At 41.4% G+C, this 21264-nt stretch overlaps 1 protein-coding gene across 1 annotated transcript in view; it reads left to right on the forward strand.

Moving 5' to 3' along the window:
* Window positions 1–1219: 1219 nt before the first annotated feature.
* Window positions 1220–21264, forward strand: part of LOC138439615 (GTPase IMAP family member 7-like) — a 566929-nt gene continuing 546884 nt past the window's right edge. Inside the window, exon 1 of the mRNA XM_069588685.1 lies at window positions 1220–2129. Within this exon, the coding sequence (XP_069444786.1) occupies window positions 1255–2129 (875 nt within the window). The 5' untranslated portion in view covers window positions 1220–1254. The remainder of the gene's footprint in view (window positions 2130–21264) is intronic.

A 21264-nucleotide genomic window follows, 5' to 3' on the forward strand; every position in this document is an offset into this window, starting at 1 on the left:
ATGGTTATCTCAATCTTCCTTATTAGTCCATCTTTCTTTGCGTTGATGTGAGATGCTACCTTACTAAATATAAATGTTGCATAATGTAAATGATTTGAATATAAATGAATATTGTGTGATCAACTTGGCCTATATTTGAATTTTCTGTTTTTATTTCACTGTTCTGTCTATCCATGCACCAATATCATACTGCTGTAATTATAGAAACTGTTATTTTCTACTCTCTGGCAAAGTTAGTCTTACCTCTTTTTTTTTTTTTTTTTGGCTTGATTGCCCAGGCTAATTTTTTTCCTTCATCCAAATAATTTTTATAATCAACTGCTTTAGTTGCTGAGTTTTCCAGGTGGAGGAGACTCAGGTTTGATCCCTGGGTCTGTAAGATCCTCTGGAGAAGGAAATGGCAAACCACACTAGTATTCTTGCCCGGGTAATTCCATAGACAGAGGTGCCAGGCAGGCTACAATAAATAGGGTCACAAAAGTGTTAGACACAACTTGGCGGTCAAACAACAATTTTAGTTGCATGAAGAAAAAAGTTATAACAAAAATTTTTAATTTTATATATACATACAATCATGTTAAAGAAGAATCAATTAATTTAAATTTGATGAACTGCTTTAAACATGAATCAGGATTGAATTTGACCAAATGACTCTTCTGCACCTAGTTACTTTTCTTCTTAATCTCTTGATGGGATGTAGTGTAACAATCAAAATCCTCATGTTGAATCACCCTAGTATATCTGACAATCATACTCATGTGATACTGCTTTTCGCATCTCAGAATTTATTTAGGACTTTTATATCAATATTTACTGATGAGACATATCTATAGCTTTATTTATTGTGAAATCTTTGCTAGCTTTTGGAATCAACATTACACTTGCTTCATAGGAAAAAAACTAAACATTTTCTTTCATTGCTATGTGATCAGGAATAGTTTGAGTAGCAATGAGATTATCAGGTCTTTAAAGGTTTCAGTGAGTTCCCTATGAAACCATCAAGACCTGACACTTTTGTGGAGATACTCTAACTACTTGGTTATTTCTTCAATAACAACTGAACTGTTTAAATTTGCTGTCTCTACCAGGGTCAATATGCATAAGAGAATATTAGAAACTTTCAGGGAGGAAAATAAGAAAAAAAAAAGACAGTTGGAAATGGTTCCTACTTACCTAAATTGACCTTTTCCCCCCTCTCTTTCCTTTTACTAAGGTGGTGCAGGTGCCTGCGCCCCAGAGTCTCTTGATACAAACATGGCTGCCACGCTAAACAACACTCTGAGGATCGTGCTGGTTGGGAAGACCGGAAGTGGGAAAAGTGCGACTGCAAACACCATCCTCGGGGAAAAAGTATTCGACTCTAGGATTGCTGCGGAAGCTGTTACCAAAACTTGTCAGAAAGCATTTCGGAAACGGAAGGGGAGAGAGCTTTTCGTTGTTGACACCCCAGGGCTCTTTGACACCAAGGAGACCCTGAATACCACCTGCAGGGAAATCAGCCGATGTATCCTCGTGTCCTGTCCTGGGCCTCATGCGATCGTCTTGGTCCTGAGACTGGGCCGCTACACACAGGAAGAGCAGCAAACCGTGGCATTGGTCAAGAATCTATTTGGGAAAACAGCCATGAAATATATGATCATCTTATTCACTTGCAGAGATGACCTGGGCGACCAGAGCCTGAGCGACTTTTTGAAGGATGCAGATGTAAACCTACGAAGCCTCCTCCAGGAATGTGGAGACCGCTGCTATGCCATCAGTAACAGCAGAAACACAGAGCAGGCTGAGAAGGAAGCTCAGGTGCAGGAGCTGGTGGAGCTGATAGACAAGATGGTGCAGAACAACCAAGGGGCTTACTTTTCTGACCCCATTTACAAGAACATAGACCAAAAGCTGAGACAGCAGGTGGAACACTTGAAGAAAGTCTATGCTGATGAATTACAAAGCAAAATTAAACTAGTAGAAAAGGAATATGCACATATCCCAGAAGAAAAGGAGAAACAAATAAAGTTGCTAAAGCAGAAGCATGAGGAACGAATGAAAAACATAAGGGAAGATGCTGAGATGAATGTATTCGAAGCTGCATTCAACATGATTAAAAATATGCTTTTAAAAATATGGTCCAAGTTGTGGTAGTATAAACTTTATCTTTACTCCTCATTTTAATATAACTTGTTAATACAGTAGTTTATAGTTTCCAAAGATTATTAAAACCATATTTTCTGACTTTTTACAATCTGACTTCCTCTTATAATTTCTCTCCCTTGAGCTATGGGTCTATGTCCCTTACCTTGGAATTGGAGGGACTTTGTGACTGCTTTGATAAATAGTGGGTGGTTGAAGCAACACCATGTGACTTCTAAGAAGGGAAAATGCCTCCATGCTCTTCTACGATGGTTACCCTTGGAATTTGCCCACCCTGTTGTGAGGAAGCCTGGGTAGAAGACCAATTTGCGCCCATAATGGGAGCCTGAAGTCACTGATCCTCTCCCCTGGCTGATATTTCATCTGCATCCAGAATCAGCTTGCTAGCCTTCCAAGTGAGGCAACACAGATTGGATTCTCCAGCTGCCAACTGATGAAACTGCAAAGAGCAAAGATGAGCCATCCCCATGAGGTCCTGCCCAAATTGCAGATTCATGAGAAAAATAAATGATTGCTGTTGTTTTAAACCACTATGTTTTGGGATGGTTTGTTATGCAGTGAGGGCTGCATGCTCACATGCTAAGTTGCTTCAGTCCTGTCGGACTCTTTGCAACTCTGTGGACTGTAGCCCACCAGGCTCTTCTGTCCATGGAATTCTCCAGACAAGAGTATTGGAGTGGGTTACCATGCCATTCTTCAGGGGATCTTCCTGACCCACGGATCAAACCCACATCACTTATATCTCATATATTGGTAGGGGGGTTCTTTACCACTAGCATCATCTAGGAAATCCATGCAGTGAGAGTTAACCAGAATTAAATATCTTCTCAGTTCATTCCCAGCACTCCTGGCTCCTACCTGTCCTTCCACACAATGCCAACAAATTTAAGAGTTTATGAAATTGACATAACCAGGTAATGATCCATTTTGTAGAGTTCAAAGAACATGTGACAGCCACGTGGTCCCCTGAGTGAAGTGTCAAGTTCCCTGTAGCCTCTCCCTGTATTTGGTCACTCTCAGTGTCTTCCAGCAGTTGTTAAAAAACTCTCATTATTTTGAATTTTCTACAGAGTATATAAAAGTTATTACAGGAGAATTCAGAGCTGTACTGTAGCCCACTAGGCTTCTCTGTCCATAGGATTCTCCAGGAAAGAATATTGGAATGGGTTGCCATGCTGTCCTCTAGGGGATCTCCCTGACCCAGGGGTCAAACCCACATCACTTAAATCTTCTATATTGGTGGTGGTGGTGGAGGGGGGGGCGGGGTTCTTTACCACTGGCATCAACTGGGAAATCCATGTAGTGAGAAATAACCAGAATTAAATATATTCCTTATTCCCCAGAACTTAAGAATTGAACTTAAGAGTTTATCAAATTGGCATAACCAGGTAATGATCCATTTTGTAGAGTTCAAAGATTCAATTTGGGAAAATTCAAATAAGAAACATTGCCCATGTTAAGTGTAGGCCCCACTGATGTATAACTGGTGTGTTATTTCAATCCACACCTATGAGAAGTTTGTTTGTGAAACATGGGCTTCTCTGGCACCATTATTCTGTGGTTCATGGAGATGTGGAAGTTGGCAAATTCTCTTGTTGTTTTTTTTCTCTCCTCTTTCTGCTATTAAATATATCTCATTTTTTTCTGTTAATGCCATTTAAGTATAGCACAGATTAACATGACTATTCTTCTATATAAAAATATTTTATATGTCATTTTATTTAAATTAATTCTGATAATAACCCTGTAGAAAAGATGACAGTGAGTCTCAGGAATATAAGTAATTTGACTACAGCCATCTGAATGCTTGCCTAGTGATCAATAGAGCTGAATTTTAACTCAGATCTGTTTGCTTTTAAAGTTAAAGGTCTTTCAAAGGCACCAGTTTGATCTTTTTAGACAGCTTTATTTTTTTAATTGGAAGAAATTGCTTTCTAGTATTATGTTGGTTCCTGCCATATATCAACATGAATCAGTGATAGGTACACATACGTCCCCTCCCTCTTGAACACCCCTTCCACCCCTGTTGGTTGTCACAGAGCACAACCTAGGGATTTGAGGTCTCTGCATCAAACAGCACATTTGCTAATGGAACATTAATCGACAGGAGCTCTCCCAAAGCCTCCATATCAACACTAAGACCCAGGCCCACCCAAAGACCCAAAAACTCCAGTCCTGGACACTTCACGCCAAACCATTTGCAAAACAGAAACACAACCCTGACCATTAGCAGAAGACTGCCCAAAGCCATATCAAACCCATAAACACCTGAACACACACTGCTAGACACAGCACTGCCCTTCAGAGAGACAAAGTCCAGTTCTGTCCACCAGAGCAGAGGCACAGGTCCTCCCAGCTATGAAACTTTCACAAGACATGGGTCCAACCCCACCAGTGGGCTCTCTCCCTCTTTTAATTACTGTCCTAATTCCAAGTGTTCCTAACTGTGATATAAAAATGTCTTCTCTGTCAAATAGTTTTCATTTGCCATTGCACATCTACACTTGACTCCCCTCTCCCCTTCAATCTAACTTGTTGCCTGGGAGGCTGATCTGCATGGACTACATCAGTGGGATCTCTTGGTTGGTTTCTGCCAAAGGAAATCCAAGCAGGAGATCTCCTGAAGGTAAAAAAGAATGATCACTGTATCCGTTCTCCTGCCTCTCTCTCTGCAAGGTCATTTCTGAGTAGTTGCTACTCTAAGTTAAAGGTCATAGCTCCTCTCCTTGAGATCTCTCCACCCAACTCTCCTTCTGGATTCCACCTTTGTTCACCACTTAGGGTACTGATATAATTTCCTCACTGTTGCTGGACCTCTCCCTTGTCATTTTCAAACCTTGTATCCATCACTCATAGGAAGCCTCTTCACTGGACTTTGCTTCAAATATCACAATAGACCATCTTTTTGTCTGCTAGAATCCTGATGGATACATCTTATGATACCTACTTCTTTTTCTATTTGAAAGCATTCTCTGATTTTTATTTTTTATTTTTTTTCAATCCCCTGACAGCAGGAAATTTTCATGTGACTGTTGAAATCTCTGGGAAAATTTTACCCACATAGACTCTGACATTGGCAGTGAGCACATTAAAGGTTCTATCTTGCTAAAATCATTACAAGACTTCTGTGATAGAGAGATGAGTTTATATTAAAATAAACATGGCAGATAACTCAATCTCAAATATCTGGGATTTTTACAGTTGTCCTATGCTTTGTATCTGAAAGTGACAAAGTCTTTATGCATCTGTGAAACTTAGGGACACAGGGATTGGAGATTAAATCTGGAGAAAATAACGTCTCAAATACCTGCTCATTCTAAGGTTCCTAACAAATACTATGAATAGAGTAAGACAACGTGCAAGAAAAGTCTGTTGTGAGAAACATTCATAGTATAGTGAAATAACACTGTGGGCCCCAACTGCTATTTGCTATAACACAGTCTTATGTTTATAGTTAGTTTGCTGTGAATGAATCATCAGTGCAACATTATCTCCGTGAGCAAACAATCATGCACTGTCCAGACATATTTCCTTTATGAACCATTTGGATGATATCTTCTCTCAGGGATTTGCAGAAGCATTATGAAGTAAGTCAGCTTGTGTGTTTCTAGGCTTGTGTTAGGACCTAATGAAGATGCAACTTAAAGGAGGTGATTTCTTTTCTCCCAGAACTATGTTCTTTTTTTGAGGGTAGAACATACTCAGAAGGAAAACGAGCAATTCAAATGAGTCATATAGGCATCATCTTTTCCTTGATGCATGAATTCTTGACCATTAGATTATCTTCACTTTCATTATATCCAAGTTCTCTCTGAAGGTGGTTCTGAATTCTCAGGAAGTTCCAGCACTCATTATGTGTACTATTCCTATGGTTGAAACATAACATAGCCATGATCCATTGTTGGGGACAGTAGAATTCATAGGAGAAGACTTGAGGAAGAATTCCGGGCTTGAGTCTACTCTGAAGAATGTATAGGTTGTGTGCATGTGGGTGATGGGATGATATGCCCCCTTCCTTTCAGAAAGAGGAAAATTAGGGTCTGCAGGTGAGATCATCAGGGTAGATTCAGAAGTGACAGCATTCAATTAGGTTTGTGACAAGCTGAGTATCAGAGTCAAAGGGAGGGTCTGGCATTCAAATTTTGAGCTGAAGTTTATGTGAAAGGCCTACGGTGAATGTGCAGCACATTAACATCAGTCATTTCAACTGACTCAGTACTGACAACATCCCCACATTCCAGTCTTATGTACTAAAAGGTTTGTGTAGAACTTGAAAGGAAGCAAGTGGTAACCAGTTCTGTGAGACATAGTTCTTCAAACAATTCAGTAGGTATTTGAGGAGTTCAAGAGGAAAGTGAAAGTGAAAGTGGCTCAGTATGTCTGACTCGCTGCAACCTCATGGACTGTAGTCCATGGAATTCTCCAGGCCAGAATACTGGAGTGGGTAGCCTTTCCCTTCTCCAGTGGATCTTCCCAACCCAGGAATCAAACCAGGGTCTTCTTGGATGCAGGCAGATTTTTACCAGTTGAGCTATGAAGAAAGGGCTTTGTAAAAGAGAACACTTTGATTGGAAGAACAACAGCTTTCAGGATTGGCAAATTTGGAGGGTTTATTCCAAGAGTAGTGGCTCCCCCAGTCAAGAGGGTAATCTCTCTGTAACCATGGCATTTCATAAGGGAGGCTCCACGGGGAATCCTCTTGTGATCTACCCAACAGGACAAGAGTTCCCTCTTACCTCACACCAATAAGGTGGCCCCCTGGTCTTGGTGCTGCCTGAGGACATGAGTGCTGCATGGTAAGAGATTCCTGGGGGACATAACCAGTGTCCTCTGGAGTGAAACTTTAGAGCCAGATGCTCTTGGGGGAAATATAAAAGATGTTTCCATGTGCCAGAAGATAATGATTCAGGAGGCTGAATTGAAGCAACCATAACTTTCACTGACTATGGGACCCAAGTGTGTTCTTCCCACAAATCAGCTGTAGGCCACACAGGAGGGAGCCAGCCAAAGCTGGCTTGAAGGGGACTTGACTGGACGTCTACCAGGGATCCCAACTCTGCCAGGAACTGGAGTTGAAAATACCAGCTGGAGGGCAGATAGCAGTCACCAGTTGGACATGTAATGGTCCAGAGGAGGATCTCTGCTGAGTCATTAATGGGGCTCACTCATCCCCATGAGGATAAGAGCCACTAAGTGTGTCTCGATTCCCCAAGGACCAGATTGCACCGGACTTGTCTTCAGTGGTTTCTTCTCTCTCCTCCAACCAAGGAGGAGTCAGAAACAAGGCCAGTGGCTGAAGGAGAAGGAGAGGGCAGGGGTGCAGATGGAAGCAGCCCCGTCCACACTGCTCGGCCTTCAGCAGAACCTGGCACAAGCCATGGGAAGGAGAGGCTTTACCCTTCAATGAAATTCAGCTTGATTACTGGGTTGGATGCTTTAATTACACAAATGGATGAGCAGTGGTTGGAGAGAGTTTCTGCTTAGGGTAGCAGCTATCCAAGTTTTCCTTCATGAGACACTAATGGAGCCAGCATGATGGGTGTGTAGGAGACCTGAATATATGTCCTCCTTCTTTGTGATGTATTTCTTTCTTAATGCAAGGCTTAGATATAGATCACCTCATTTTCTGTGGAGGAGAGCACTCTACAGAAGAACCCCAAGATCTTCCCCTTCTATTCCTGAAATAGTGGCGTTGGGTGCTCTGAGTGGTGTAGCAGGAGTCCAGAGAAGCACTGTGCTCCTTCAGATTACAGGAAGAATTTTGAGGTGGCCACATCCCTCTCACAGACTGGTACTTATGTATAAATCCCACAGAGTCAGGAGAGTCATAGAGATGGAGTAGAGCTTTCATATGTGAAGTGGTAGAAGTGTTCCTCAGAGCCCTGATCCTTATGTACTCAAGATCAGTCAAAGACAAGCCTTGACCAGTTAAGCATCTGTGGGTTGGAGTCTCCATGTCTTTGTGACTGAAAAGAAAGCAGGCAGTAAAGTTTACTGATGTGAATGGAGACTCTCACAACCAGTGTAGTGGATAACTCTGACAATCACTTTGACTGTCCTTAGAGATCATGAGTTGACCTCTTTAGTTTTGACAGAGTCTCAATCTGGTGAATAAAGTCAATGACCAAGCTTGAATATATGCTTTGATTGAAAATAAAAAGAAGCTACAAATCACAGACTTGTTTTCTTTCCACTGTGGCATTTAAGTTCAAAGATGACTCCGCCAGAAGGGTTCCAGACATGTTGAGTAATGAGTCCTCAAGGTCAAGGAAGCATGTCTGAAACACAGCAGTCATTTGTAAACTGCTGTGTACAGAACCCATGAACAACCAAAAGTTTGTCACAATCAATCTGTTGAATGTAGACTCAAAATTACATATTCCTGGAAGATAGCACACATAGAAGCCCCTGATGACTTTACCCAGAAAGTCTTGAATGGTGGCCAACAAAGCCTGTCTTTACTGAACGTTGACATATATCTAATGAGAAAAGCTGGCCTCAAAATTGCCATGTCTGTTAGTGCAAACAGCATGAAAACCACAATCACAGAAAACGAATCAAATTGATCACATGGATAAAAGTCTTCTGTAACTCAATGAATCTATGGGCTGTGCTGTGTAGGGCCACCCAAGATGAATGGGTAATGGTGGAGAATTTTGACAAACTGTGGTCCACTGGAGGGGCTTCCTTGATAGCTCAGCTGGTAAAGAATTCGCCTGTAATGCAGGAGACTCCTGTTCTATTCCCAGGTCGGGAAGATGCACTGGAGAATACCCACTCCAGTATTCTTGGGCTTCCCTTGTGGTTCAGCTAGTTCACTGGATAAATGAACAGTAAACCACTTCAGTATTGCCTTGAGAACCCTATGAACAGTATGAAAAGGCAAAATGATATGACACTGAATGTTGAACTCCTCAGATTGGTACAAACCCAACATGCTACCTGAGAAGAGTGGAGAAATACCCCAGGAGAGAATGAAGAAGCTGAGGCAAAGCAAAAACAACACCCAGCTATGGACACGACTGGAGATGGAAGTAAAGTCCAGTGCTGTGAAGTACAATATTGCATGCTGCTGCTGCTGCTAAGTCGCTTCAATTTTGTCCAATTCTGTGTGACCACATAGACAGCAGCCCACCAGGCTCCCCCATCCCTGGGATTCTTCAGGCAATAATACTGGAGTGGCTTGCCATTTCCTTCTCCAATGCATAAAAGTGAAAAGTGAAAAGTGAATGTGAAGTCGCTCAGTCGTGTCTGACTCTTTGCGACCCCATGGACTGCAGCCTACCAGGCTCCTCCATCCGTGGGATTTCCAGGCAAGAGTACTGGAGTGGGGTGACATTGCCTTCTCCAATAATATTGCATAGGAACCTGTAATATTAGGTCCATGAATCAAGGTAAATTAGAAGTGGTAAAACAGGAGATGGCAAGAGTGAACATCGACATTTTAGGAATTGGTGAACTAATATGGACCGGAATGGGCAGATTTAATGCAGATAGCCTTTGCATCTACTACTGTGGACAAGAATGCCTTAGAAGAAACGAAGTAGCCCTCAGAGTCAACAGAAGAGTCTGAAATGCAGTACTTGGGTGCAGTCTCAAAATGATAGAATGATCTCTGTTTGTTTCCAAGGCAAACCATCCAGTATCACAGTAGTCCAAGTCTATGCTCCAACCACTAAAACTGAAGAAGCAGAAGATGAAGACCAGAAGACTTTCTAGAACTAACAACAAGAAAAAGATGTCCTTTTCATCATAGGGGGCTGGAATGACAAAGTAGGAAGTCAAGAGATACCTGGAGTAACAGGCAAGTTTGGCCGTGGAGTACAAAACAAAGCAGGGCAAAGCCTAGCAGAGTTTTGCCAAGATAATGCACTGGTCATAGCAAATACCATCTTTCAACAACACAAGATATGACTCTACAAATGAACATTACCACATGGTTAACACCAAAATCAGATTGATTATATTTTTTGCAGCCAAAGATGGAGAAGCTCTAAACAATCAGCAAAAACAAGACTGGGAGCTGACTGTGACTCAGATCATGAACTCCTTATTGCTAAATTCAGACTTAAATTGAAGAAAGTAGGGAACACCACTAGACCATTCAGGTATGACCTAAATCAAATCCCTTATGATTATACAGTGGAAGTGACAAATAGATTCAAGGGATTAGATCTGACAGAGAAAGTGCCTGAAGAAGTATGGACGGAGGTTCATAACGTTGTACAGGAGGCTGTGATCAAGACCATCCCCAAGAAAAAGAAATGCAAAAAAGGCAAAATGGTTGACTTAGGAAGCCTTAAAAATATTTTAGAAAATAAGAGAAACTAAAGGCAAAGGAGAAAATGAAAGATATATCCATCTGAATGCAGAGTTCCAAAGAATATCAAGGAGAGATAAGAAAGCCTTTCTAAGAGGTCAACTGAAAGAAAGAGAGGAAGCCAATAGAATGGGAAAGTCTAGAAATCTCTTCAAGAAAACTAGAGATACCAAGGCAAAATTTCATGCAAAGATGGGCACAATAAAAGGCAGAAATGGTATGGACCTAACAGAAGCAGAAGATATTAAGAAGAGGTGGCTAGAATACACAGAAGAACTATACAAAAAGAATCTTCATGACCCAAATAACCACAATGGTATGATCACTCACCTAGAGCCAGACATCCTGGAATGAGAAGTCAAGTGGGCCTTAGGAAGCATCACTATGGACAAAGCTAGAGGAGATGATGAAATTCCAGCTGAACTATTTTAAATTCTAAAAAATGTTACTATCAAAGTACTGCACTCAAAATGCCAACAAATTTGGAAAACTCAGCAGTGTCCATAGGACTGGAAAAGGTCAGTTTTCACTCCAATCCCAAAGAAAGGCAATGCCAAAAAATGTTCAAACTACTGCACAATTGCATGCACCTCACAAGCTAGCAAAGTAATGCTCAAAATTCTCCAAGCTCGGCTTCAACAGTTCACCAACTGAGAGCTTCTAGATGTTCAAGTTGGATTTAGAGAAGCCAGAGGAACCAGAGATCAACTTGCAAACTTCCGTTGGATCATAGAAAAAGCAAGAGAATTTCTGAGAAACATCTGCTTCACTGACTACACTAAAGACTTTGACTGTGTGGATCACAACAAACCGTGGCAAATTCTTCAAGAGATGGGAATACCAGACCACCTTACTTGCCTCCTGAGGAATCTGTATGCAGATCAAGAAATAACAGGTAGAACCAGACTTGGAACAATGGACTGGTTCCAAACTGGGAAAGGAGTATGTCAAGGCTGTATATTGTCATGCTGTTTATCTAACTTCTATGCACAATACATCATGCAAAATGCCAGGCTGGATGAAGTGCAAGCTGGAATCAAGATTGCAGGGAGTAATATCAGTAACTTCAGGTATGCAGAAAACACTGCAAATTTGGAAAACTCAGCAGTGCCCACAGGACTGAAAACGTCAGTTTTCATTCTAATCCCAAAGAAAGGCAATGCAAAGGAATGCTCAAACTAACGCACAATTGCACTCATCTCACAAACTAGTAAAGTAATGCTCAAAATTCTCCAAGGAAGGCTTCAACAATAAGTGAACCGTGAACTTCCAGATGTTCAAGCCGGATTTAGAAAAGGCAGAGGAACCAGAGATCAAATTGCTAACATCCGCTGGATCATGGAAAAAGCAAGAGAGTTCCAGAAAAACATCTATTTCTGCTTTATTGACTATGCCAAAGCCTTTGACTGTGTGGATCACAATAAACTGTGGAAAATTCTGAAAGAGATGGGAATATCAAACCACCTGATCTGCCTCTTGAGAAACCCATATGCAGGTTAGGAAGCAACAGTTAGAACTGGACATGGAACAACAGACTGGTTCCAAATAGGAAAAGGAGTACGTCAAGGCTGCATAATGTCACTCTGCTTATTTAACTTCTATTCAGAGTACATCATGAGAAACGCTGGACTGGAATAAACACAAGCTGGAATCAAGATTGCCGGGAGAAATATCAAGAACCTCAGATATGCAGATGACACTACCCTTTTGGCAGAAAGTGAAGAGGAACTAAAAAGCTTCTTGATGAAAGTGAAAGAGGAGAGTGAAAACGTTGGCTTAAAGCTCAACATTCAGAAAACGAAGATCATGGCATCTGGTCCCATCGCTTCATGGGAAATCGATGGGGAAACAGTGGAAACAGTGTCAGACTCTATTTTTTGGGGCTCCAAAATCACTGCAGATGGTGATTGCAGCCATGAAATTAAAAGATGCTTACTCCTTGGAAGAAAAGTTATGACAAACCTAGATAGCATATTCAAAAGCAGAGACATTACTTTCCCAACAAAGGTCCGTCTAGTCAAGGCTCTGGTTTTTCCTGTGGTCATGTATGGATGTGAGAGTTGATCTGTGAAGAAAGCTGAGTGCTGAAGAATTGATGCTTTTGAACTGTATTGTTGGAGAAGATTCTTGAGACTCCCTTGGACTGCAAGGAGATCCAACCAGTCCATTCTGAAGGAGATCAACCCTGGGTGTTCTTTGGAGGGATTGATGCTAAAGCTGAAACTCCAGTACTTTGGCCTCCTAATGCAAAGAGTTGACTCATTGGAAAAGACTCTGATGGTGGAACGGATTGGGGGCAGGAGAAGGGGATGACAGAGGATGAGATGGCTGGATGGCATCACTGATTAGATGGACGTGAGTCTGAGTGAACTCCGGGAGTTGGTGATGGACAGGGAGGCCTGGCGTGCTGCAATTCATGGTGTCACAAAGAGTCAGACATGACAGAGCGACTGAACCGAACTGAACTGAATGCCAGAAAGCAAAGTCACTTGATGAAAGTGAAAGGGGAGAGTGAGAAAGCTGGGTCAACCCTCAACATTCAGCAAAGGAAGGTCATGGCCTCCCGTCCCGTCACTTCATGGTAAATAAATGGGGAAACAATGGAAATAATGACAGGCTTTCTTTTCTTAGACTCCAAAGTCAATGCAGATAGTGACAGCGGCCATGAAAATAAAAGATGCTTGCTCCATGGAAGAAAAACTATGGCCAACCTATACAGGATATTGAAAAGCAGAGAGATATCACTTTGCTGACAAAATTCCGTCTAGTCAAAGCTATAGATTTTTCTAGTAGTCATGTATGGATGTGAAAGTTGAACCATAAAGACTGCTGAACACCAAAGAAGGTATGCTTCTGAAGTGTGGTGTTGGAGAAGACTCTCGAGAGTCCCTTGGATTGCAATGAGGTCAAACCAGTCAATCCTAAAGGCAATCAATCCTGAATACTCATTGGAAAAATTGATGCTGATGCTGAAGCTCAAATATTGCCTCCTGATGAGAAAAATGGACTGACTGGGAAATACCATGATGCTGTGAAAGACTGAAGGCAGGATGAGAAGGGGACAACAGAGGACGAGATGGTTAGATGGCATCACCAACTCAATGGACATTATCTTGAGCATGCTCCGGGAGTTGGTGATGGACAGGGAAGCCTGGCGTGCTGCAGTTTGTGGGGTTGCAACGAGTTGGAGACTACTGAGGGACTGAACCATAGTCAAGGCTATGGCTTTTCCAGTGGTCATGTATGGATGCAAGAGTAGGACTGTGAAGAAAGCTGAGCACCGAAGAATTGATGCTTTTGAACTGTGGTGTTGGAAAAGACTCTTGAGAGTCCCTTGGACTGCAACAAGTCCATTCTAAAGGAGATCAGCCCTGAGTGTCCTTTGGAAGGAATGATGCTAAAGCTGAAACTCCAGTGCTTTGGCCACCTCATGAGAAGAGTTAACTCATTGGAAAAGACTCTGATGCTGGGAGGGATTAGGGACAGGAGGAGAAGGGGATGACAGAGGATGAGTTGGCTAGATGACATCACCAACTCAATGGATGTGAGTTTCAGTGAACTTTAGGAGAGGGTGATGGACATGGAGGCCTGGCATGGTGCAATTCATGGGGTCGCAAAGAGTTGGACATGACTGAGCAACTGAACTGAACTGAGGGACTGAATGGAACTGAACAGAAAAAATGACCTTGGACATGGTCACTTCCTCCCTAGGAAGCACCGGAACCATTATCCGAACAGAATGTAGTGTGTTCCTACTGATGAAACTGTTAATGTGTCCTCTTTATTAAGTCACAGGAGGGCTCAAGTGAACACTCTGAGTGATCCCACCTCCTATATGAGGGACATTGTAAATCCAAGATTCAGGTCATACGATTTTTGGCAGAAAATTGTCATTTTTAGGGAATCACTGACTTCACCCCTGTTCTCTCACATGTGACTCTATTGTTGCTGTGGCATCTGCCCACACTGCAGCCAGGGAGCCACCAGAGCAGTTTCCTCCATGCTGATGAAAGCCCAGGGAGAGGGGAGCCTGTGAGATTGTGAGAGCTGGTCACAGGGTTGAGAGGTGGACCAGCAAACTGCACCCATGCAATCGAGGGCTCCCCAGCCACTTTTGCTTTTTGTGCCTTCTGCTTGCCTTCCCCGCTTCCAGAAGCCCCTCCAAGGATGCAGCCTCGAGAAGAAACTGATACTGTCTGGATGCTATCAGTGATCGAACCCACTTAAGGCCTCTCTATAAGCGTTTCAGATTCTGGCAGACAGGTGTGAAGAACTGCTTTTCTTGGGGCTGCCCAAGACAAGCATCATGAGTCAGTTCCTTGTGTATTAAACCTACCAGCTTGCAGCCTGGAGTGGATGCCTCACCATCAGGTTTCAGATGAAACCTGGATAGAGCCCAAGGAAGCTGCAAACCAACACATATTTTTAAAAATCAGTTTCATCTATATGTATAATCATATGTTTGTTGGAATATCCAGGGCAATTATTCTCAAAGGTTTTTTTTTTTTTTTTTTTTTGCTTGTGAAAACCACATCCTAATTATCTAAATCCCTTCCTAAACTGGGCTGCATTCTCTGGGATTTGGAATCAACAAGTTGCCATGGTGTAGAGTAGGACTTGGTAGACGTTCCCTTTCCACACTGTTGAAGTTTCACCTGCCTTCCTGACCTGGCTCCTCTCTTCCATGCTCCCTGAGTTCTTATTCTTACATAGGGGAATATCTTCTATAATGATTCTTTATTTTATCAGTTATTTCTTTTTTTTTATCGTTTGTCCCTTCAAGGCACACTGATAGATCTGGAGAGGCAGGGATCTTTACCTGTGATCATGTGCTAATATATCCAGTTGCCTAGAACAGCCCTTGGCACGTAACAGGCTCTCAGTAAACACTGAATGAAAAGTCTATTTCATTTGATATATTGTTTGTGTTTGTTTAGAATTGTATTGCTGTTTTTGCCTTTACTTCTGCTTTCAATCTATCTCTAGTTTCATGTTTTAGATTCAGATTTCTTTTGCAGTCCACTTCAAAAAAATATTTATTTTTGTAACTGAAGTCTGTGCTCTATTTATCATAATTATATTCTGTACTCTCTTTGGACGCATTCATAATTTTATTTTCTGCTGTCTATGTGTCCAACCTGTTTCATAATTTGTGTTTTCTTTCTTCTTTATATCTTAATTTGGGTTATCTGGTTATTTTTTTCTTTTTGAATTTTTTCCTTTACTTGTATGGAAGTTTTTAGTGTTCCTTCAATTTTTAAAGTTTACCTATCTTTTACAGATATAACAAAATATTGGCTTTATTCCTGTATAACACATATTCTTTACTTATCAAAGTTTAAAAGTAATTTTATGTTTTCACCTTTCTGTTATACAACAAATACTTGAGAATATTTTCACTTTTATTCCCACCTGCCACCCCATCTCTACATTACTGTTGTGTATTTTAGTTTTCTTATTTTGTTCCTTTTTAAGCTCTGCTGATTAAGTCTGTAAGTCGAGTCCTACTCTTATGATCCCATGAACTGTAGCCCACCAGGATCCTCTGTCCATGAGGTTTCCCAGGCAAGAATATTGGAATGGATTGTCATTTCCTTCTCCAGGGGATGTACCCGACCCAAGGATTGAACCTGGGACTCCTGCATTGCAGGCGAATTCTTTACCAACTGAGGCACCAGGAAAACCCTAGAAATTATTAATAGTATCTTTTCTTTCTTTCTTCTTCTTTTTCACCTGTGATTTACCATCTGGGATTACTTTTCTCTTGCTCAAGAACACTCTTTACAAATTCTACTTAAGTTTTGCTTGTGGCAAAAGCCTCAGTCTGTACTGTCTGAAATGTGTTTCTTTTGCCCTTACTTTGATAGCTATTTTCCCTGAGTGTGGAATTTTAAGTTGACTGTTATTTTCTTTCAGCACATTGAAAGCCTACTTCCACTGTTTTGTGGCTTCTTTTGTCATTACTAAGAAATCAGCCTAGTTCCTACTTTCTTTTCTTCAGAGGTCATCTGTCTGTTCATTCTGGTCCATTTCTTTCCTCACAATTTCACTGCTACACATTAAGGTGTGAATTCTTTCCTAATGAACCTCTTTGGTATCAGATTTCTTGAATGTGTTGATTGCTGAATTTCGTCAGCTCAGGAAAAAAAAAAATCCAACCATTATTACTTTAAAGTCTTTCTCTAGCTTATTTTCTCTCTCTCTTTTTCTATAAACATCTTTCACTCCTTAAACTTCATTCTGATCTTTACTTTTTCAAATCTCTCATCCATTTCACTGACTAGAAGTCACTGACCCCTATGTCACCCTTTGTTGAGGGAGTGTCCCTTTGGACTTAGAGATACGAGTTCCTCTATTAGCTACCCGCCCCCTCCTACCTTGAATCCCCCTTTGCCTTGACTCTGATTTTCATGTCAATGTGGCTTCCAGAAATAAAGTTTAAATTCTCCAGAGCTGGTAAAGTATCCTCAGAAAGACAGCCTGCTGCTGCACTCCACTTGTCACCCACTTAGTTCTGTTCTGAGAATGCATATTACTTGCCTACTCACATATGCTTTTAAGAAAAGGTATCTAATACGTTTTCAGCATTTTTAGTTGATTTCAGTGGGAGGATGATTAGGTATTGGAGATTCAGCTTCAGCATCAGTCCTTCCAGTGAATATTCAGGGTTGATTTCCTTTAGGATGGACTGGTTTGATCTCCTTGCTGTCCAAGGAACTCTCAAGAGTCTTCTCCAGCACCATGGTTCTAAAGCATTGATTCTTTGGCATTCAGCCTTCTTTATGGTCCAACTCTCACCTATATATGATGGCTGGAAAAAGCATAGCTTTGACTATGTGAACCTTTGTCAGCAAAGTGATGTTTCTGCCTTGTAATATGCTATCTATGTTTGTCACAGCTTTTCTTCCAAGGAGCAAGCATCTTAATTTCATGGCTGTAGTCACCATCCACAGTGATTTTGGAACCCAAGAAAAGAAAATTTGTCATTATTTCCATTGTTTCCCCATCTATTTGCCATGAAGCAATGGGTTTCGATTTTATGATCTTAGTCTTATGAAGGTGGAGATTTAAGCCAGCTTTTCCACTCTCCTCTTTTACTGTTTTCAAGAGGCTCTTTAGTTCTTCTTCACTTGCTGGCATTAGGGTGGTGTCATCTGCATACCTGAGGTTATTGATATTTCTCCTGGCAATCTTGATTCCAGCTTGTGATTCATCCAGCCCAGCATTTCCCATGATGTACTCTGCATAAAAGTTAAATAAGCTCCATTTATAGTTATTATAAAATACTGGCTATATTCCCTGTGTTTGTACAATATATACTTGCAGCTTATTTTATGGGCTTCCCTAGTGGCTCAGACAGTGAAGAATCCGCCTGCGGTGTGAGAGACCCAGCTTCAATCCCTGGGTTGGGAAGATTCCCTGGAGAAGAGACTGGTAACCCACTCCAGTATTCTTGTCTGGAGAATCCCCTGGATAGAGGAGCCTAGCAGATTACAGTCCATAGGGTTGCAAAGAGTCAGACAAACTGAGCAACTAACACACACAGTTTGCACCTTTCAAATCTCCTACCCTTATATTGCCCCTTCCCCTTCCCTGTCTCCACTGGTAACCACTAGTTTGTTGTCTATATCTGTGAGTCTGTTTCTTTTTTGTTATATTCACTAGTTTTGTTGTACCTTTTAGAGTCCACTTAAAGTGATATGACACAGTATTTTTTTCTGATTTATTTCACTTAGCATGATACCCTCCAAGTATATCCATGTTCTTACAAATGGCAAATTTTTATGCTTTTTGTGGCTGAGTAGTATTTTAGTGTGTGTGTGTGTGTGTGTGTGTGTGTGTGTGTGTGTGTGTATCACATCTTCTTAATCCATTTGTCTACTGATGGACACTTAGACAGCTTTTTTGTCTTAAAAACCATAAATAATGCTACTATGAACACTGGGTGCCTATATCTTTTTGAATTAGTATTTTTTCAGATATATAGCCAGAAGTGAAACTGTGGAGTTTTTAGTGAGAAGCAGTTTTCCACAATGACTGCACCAATTTACATTCCCACCAACCACATAGGACAGTTCCCTTTTCTCCACTTCCTCACCAATGTTTGCTATATATATATATATATATATATATTTTATGATAGCCATTCAAACAGATATGAGGTATTCAGTGCTAAATCATTGTGGGAGTTTTCATTTCCTTGATGATTAATAATGTTGAGCATCTTTTCATGTGCCTGTTATCTGTCTGTCTCTTTAGAAAAATATGTGTTCCAGTTTTCTGCTCAATTTAAATCAATAGTGTTTTCTTTATGTTTAATTGCATGAGTTGTTTATGTATTTTGAGCATTAACCCCTATTCCCTCCTATCATTTGCAAGTATTTTCTCCCATTTGGAGGGTTGTGTTTTTATTTTGTTGATGGTTTCCTTTGCTGAGCAAAGGATTTTAAGTTTAATTGGGTTCCATTTTTAACTGTGGTGTTTTTGCCTTTATTTCATTTGTTTTAGAAGACAGATGCAATATATATGTGTATATATATATATATATATATATATATATATATATATATATAACTGTGATTTCTGTCAAAGAGTGTTTTGCTTATGTTTTCCTTTAGGAGTTTTACGGTATCCAGTCTTACACTTATGTATTTAACCAATTTTGAGGGTTTTTTTGTATATGATGTTAGTAAATGCTCTATTTTCATTCTTTTACCTGTAGCTGTTCAACTTAAGAGACTCTTTCCATTGTATATTCTTGCATCATTTGACCATAAGTACATGGGTTTATTTATCGGGGCTAGAGGAACCAGAGATCAAATTGCCAACATCCACTGGATCATGGAAAAAGCAAGAGAGTTCCAGAAAAACATCTATTTCTGCTTTATTGACTATGCCAAAGCCTTTGACTGTGTGGATCCCAATAAACTGTGGAAAATTCTGAAAGAAATGGGAATACCAGACCACCTGACCTGCCTCTTGAGAAACCTGTATGCAGGTCAGAAAGCAACAGTCAGAACTGGACATGGAACAATAGACGGGTTCCAAATAGGAAAAGGAGTACGTCAAGGCTGTATATTGTCACCCTGCTTAAAGAACCTGCCTGCCAATGCAGGAGACATAAGAGACAAGGGCTGTATCCCTGGGTCAGGGAGATCCCCTGGAGGAGGGCATGGCAACCCACTCCGGTATTCTTGCCTGGAAAAGCCCCATGGACAGAGGAGCCTGGTGGGCTACAGTCCATGGGGTCACAAACAGTCGGACATGACTGAGTGACTAACACTTTCACTTTCAGTGATGAATAATCCCTGCCATTACTCCAAGGGAGTCTGAGTCTAGGGAGATATTCGGCCTGAGTGGTAAGAGCTGTGAAGGAGGCACAAGTGACAAATCCCCTCAGCAAGGCATCTGAGGATAGACTGAAACAAAGCCCGCTTGAAAGAATCCCATGGCTGCCTGATAACTCCAACCTTCAAGGTTACCATACGGTCAACTATAATGTCATAGCTACTTGTGTTATGCATCATGACTGATGTCTGGCTTAATAATGTGCTCCCATCTGAAACCATTCCCAAAGAAGATGCAACATGGGCAGCATCATAGACAGCTCCGTACAGTTCTCAGTCAACTACAGCTGACTGATCATAAGGCACAACATTCCAAAATGCCCACAGAGATGTGATGGAGGTCCCCAATAGGAAGTAAATGAAGCCGACAAAAAAAGCTGTGTGTAGACCATCGATATGTTCCTGGCCAGGCAAGAGAGAATAATCAGTGGGCTGGGGCACCAACAAGATGCCCACAGTCAAGCCAGACAGCACATTTCCTAAAGTATTTTTCTTCAGATTATATTTTGGGAGCCAGTGCAAAACAGGAAGGAAACCAAAAATGATAGTTTGGGGTTTGGTTGGATGGCACTGGCAACTCTAGTTTTTTTGTGGCAAATTGCCTGAAGTTAGTACCTGGTTTCTCTTAAGGCTCCAAGTGGGCCCTAAGATAAGGTCTGCATTGATCATTGGTCTCAAATTGCTGAAAGCTGTTACATGATTCCTCTTCATGCTCCAGAGGGATCCTACATGGGGAACTATATTGGTTATTTCCTTTAATGGAGTCCTCAGATGAAAGGTTATCTTGTTTTTTATTTTTCAAAGACATTTTTGGAGATAGATGTTCCAGCCTCCCCGAGCAAGTCAATCAGATTGGCGAATTCACACAGGAGCTCTTCAGTCCTCAATGCAACTGGTGCAGGACTCTTGTCTCACTTTCTACCTTCAGGCCAAGCTAGTTTGAGTGCATTCCTTCTACTTTGGAATAGTTCTCTGTGATTTCTGTGTCAAGAGACTTTTCCAAACCGCTTGAGTCTGGGCCAGCCACACACAACCTGGCTTCAAGGTGCATCTTCCACCATGGTGGGACTGAGGGGATAAGGTGGTGTGGGCAGAGGCAGCCCACCTCCAGGCCAGCATCCCTTTAACCTACTGGCACCCTGCCCACCCATTGCCTGGCCCCTGGAAGAGGAAGACCCAGCGAGGTAGGGTAGGGGAGTGGCACGCAGGCACCATCTGGAAGATGCACAAGGTGACTCTAGAGTGAAAGCCCTGCACGGTTTGTTAATATTTTGTTGAGGACATTTGCATGTATGTTCATCAGTGATATTGGCCTATACTTTTCTTTTTTGGTGTTATGTTTTCTGATTTTGATATCAGAGTGATGTTGGCTTCATACAATGATTTCAGAAGTATGTCTTCCTCTGCAATTTTTTGAAATCACTTGAGAAGGATAGTTGTTAACCTTTTCATAAA

The sequence above is a fragment of the Ovis canadensis genome, chromosome 4 (genome assembly GCF_042477335.2).
Source record: "Ovis canadensis isolate MfBH-ARS-UI-01 breed Bighorn chromosome 4, ARS-UI_OviCan_v2, whole genome shotgun sequence".
Classification (NCBI taxonomy): Eukaryota; Metazoa; Chordata; class Mammalia; order Artiodactyla; family Bovidae; genus Ovis; species Ovis canadensis.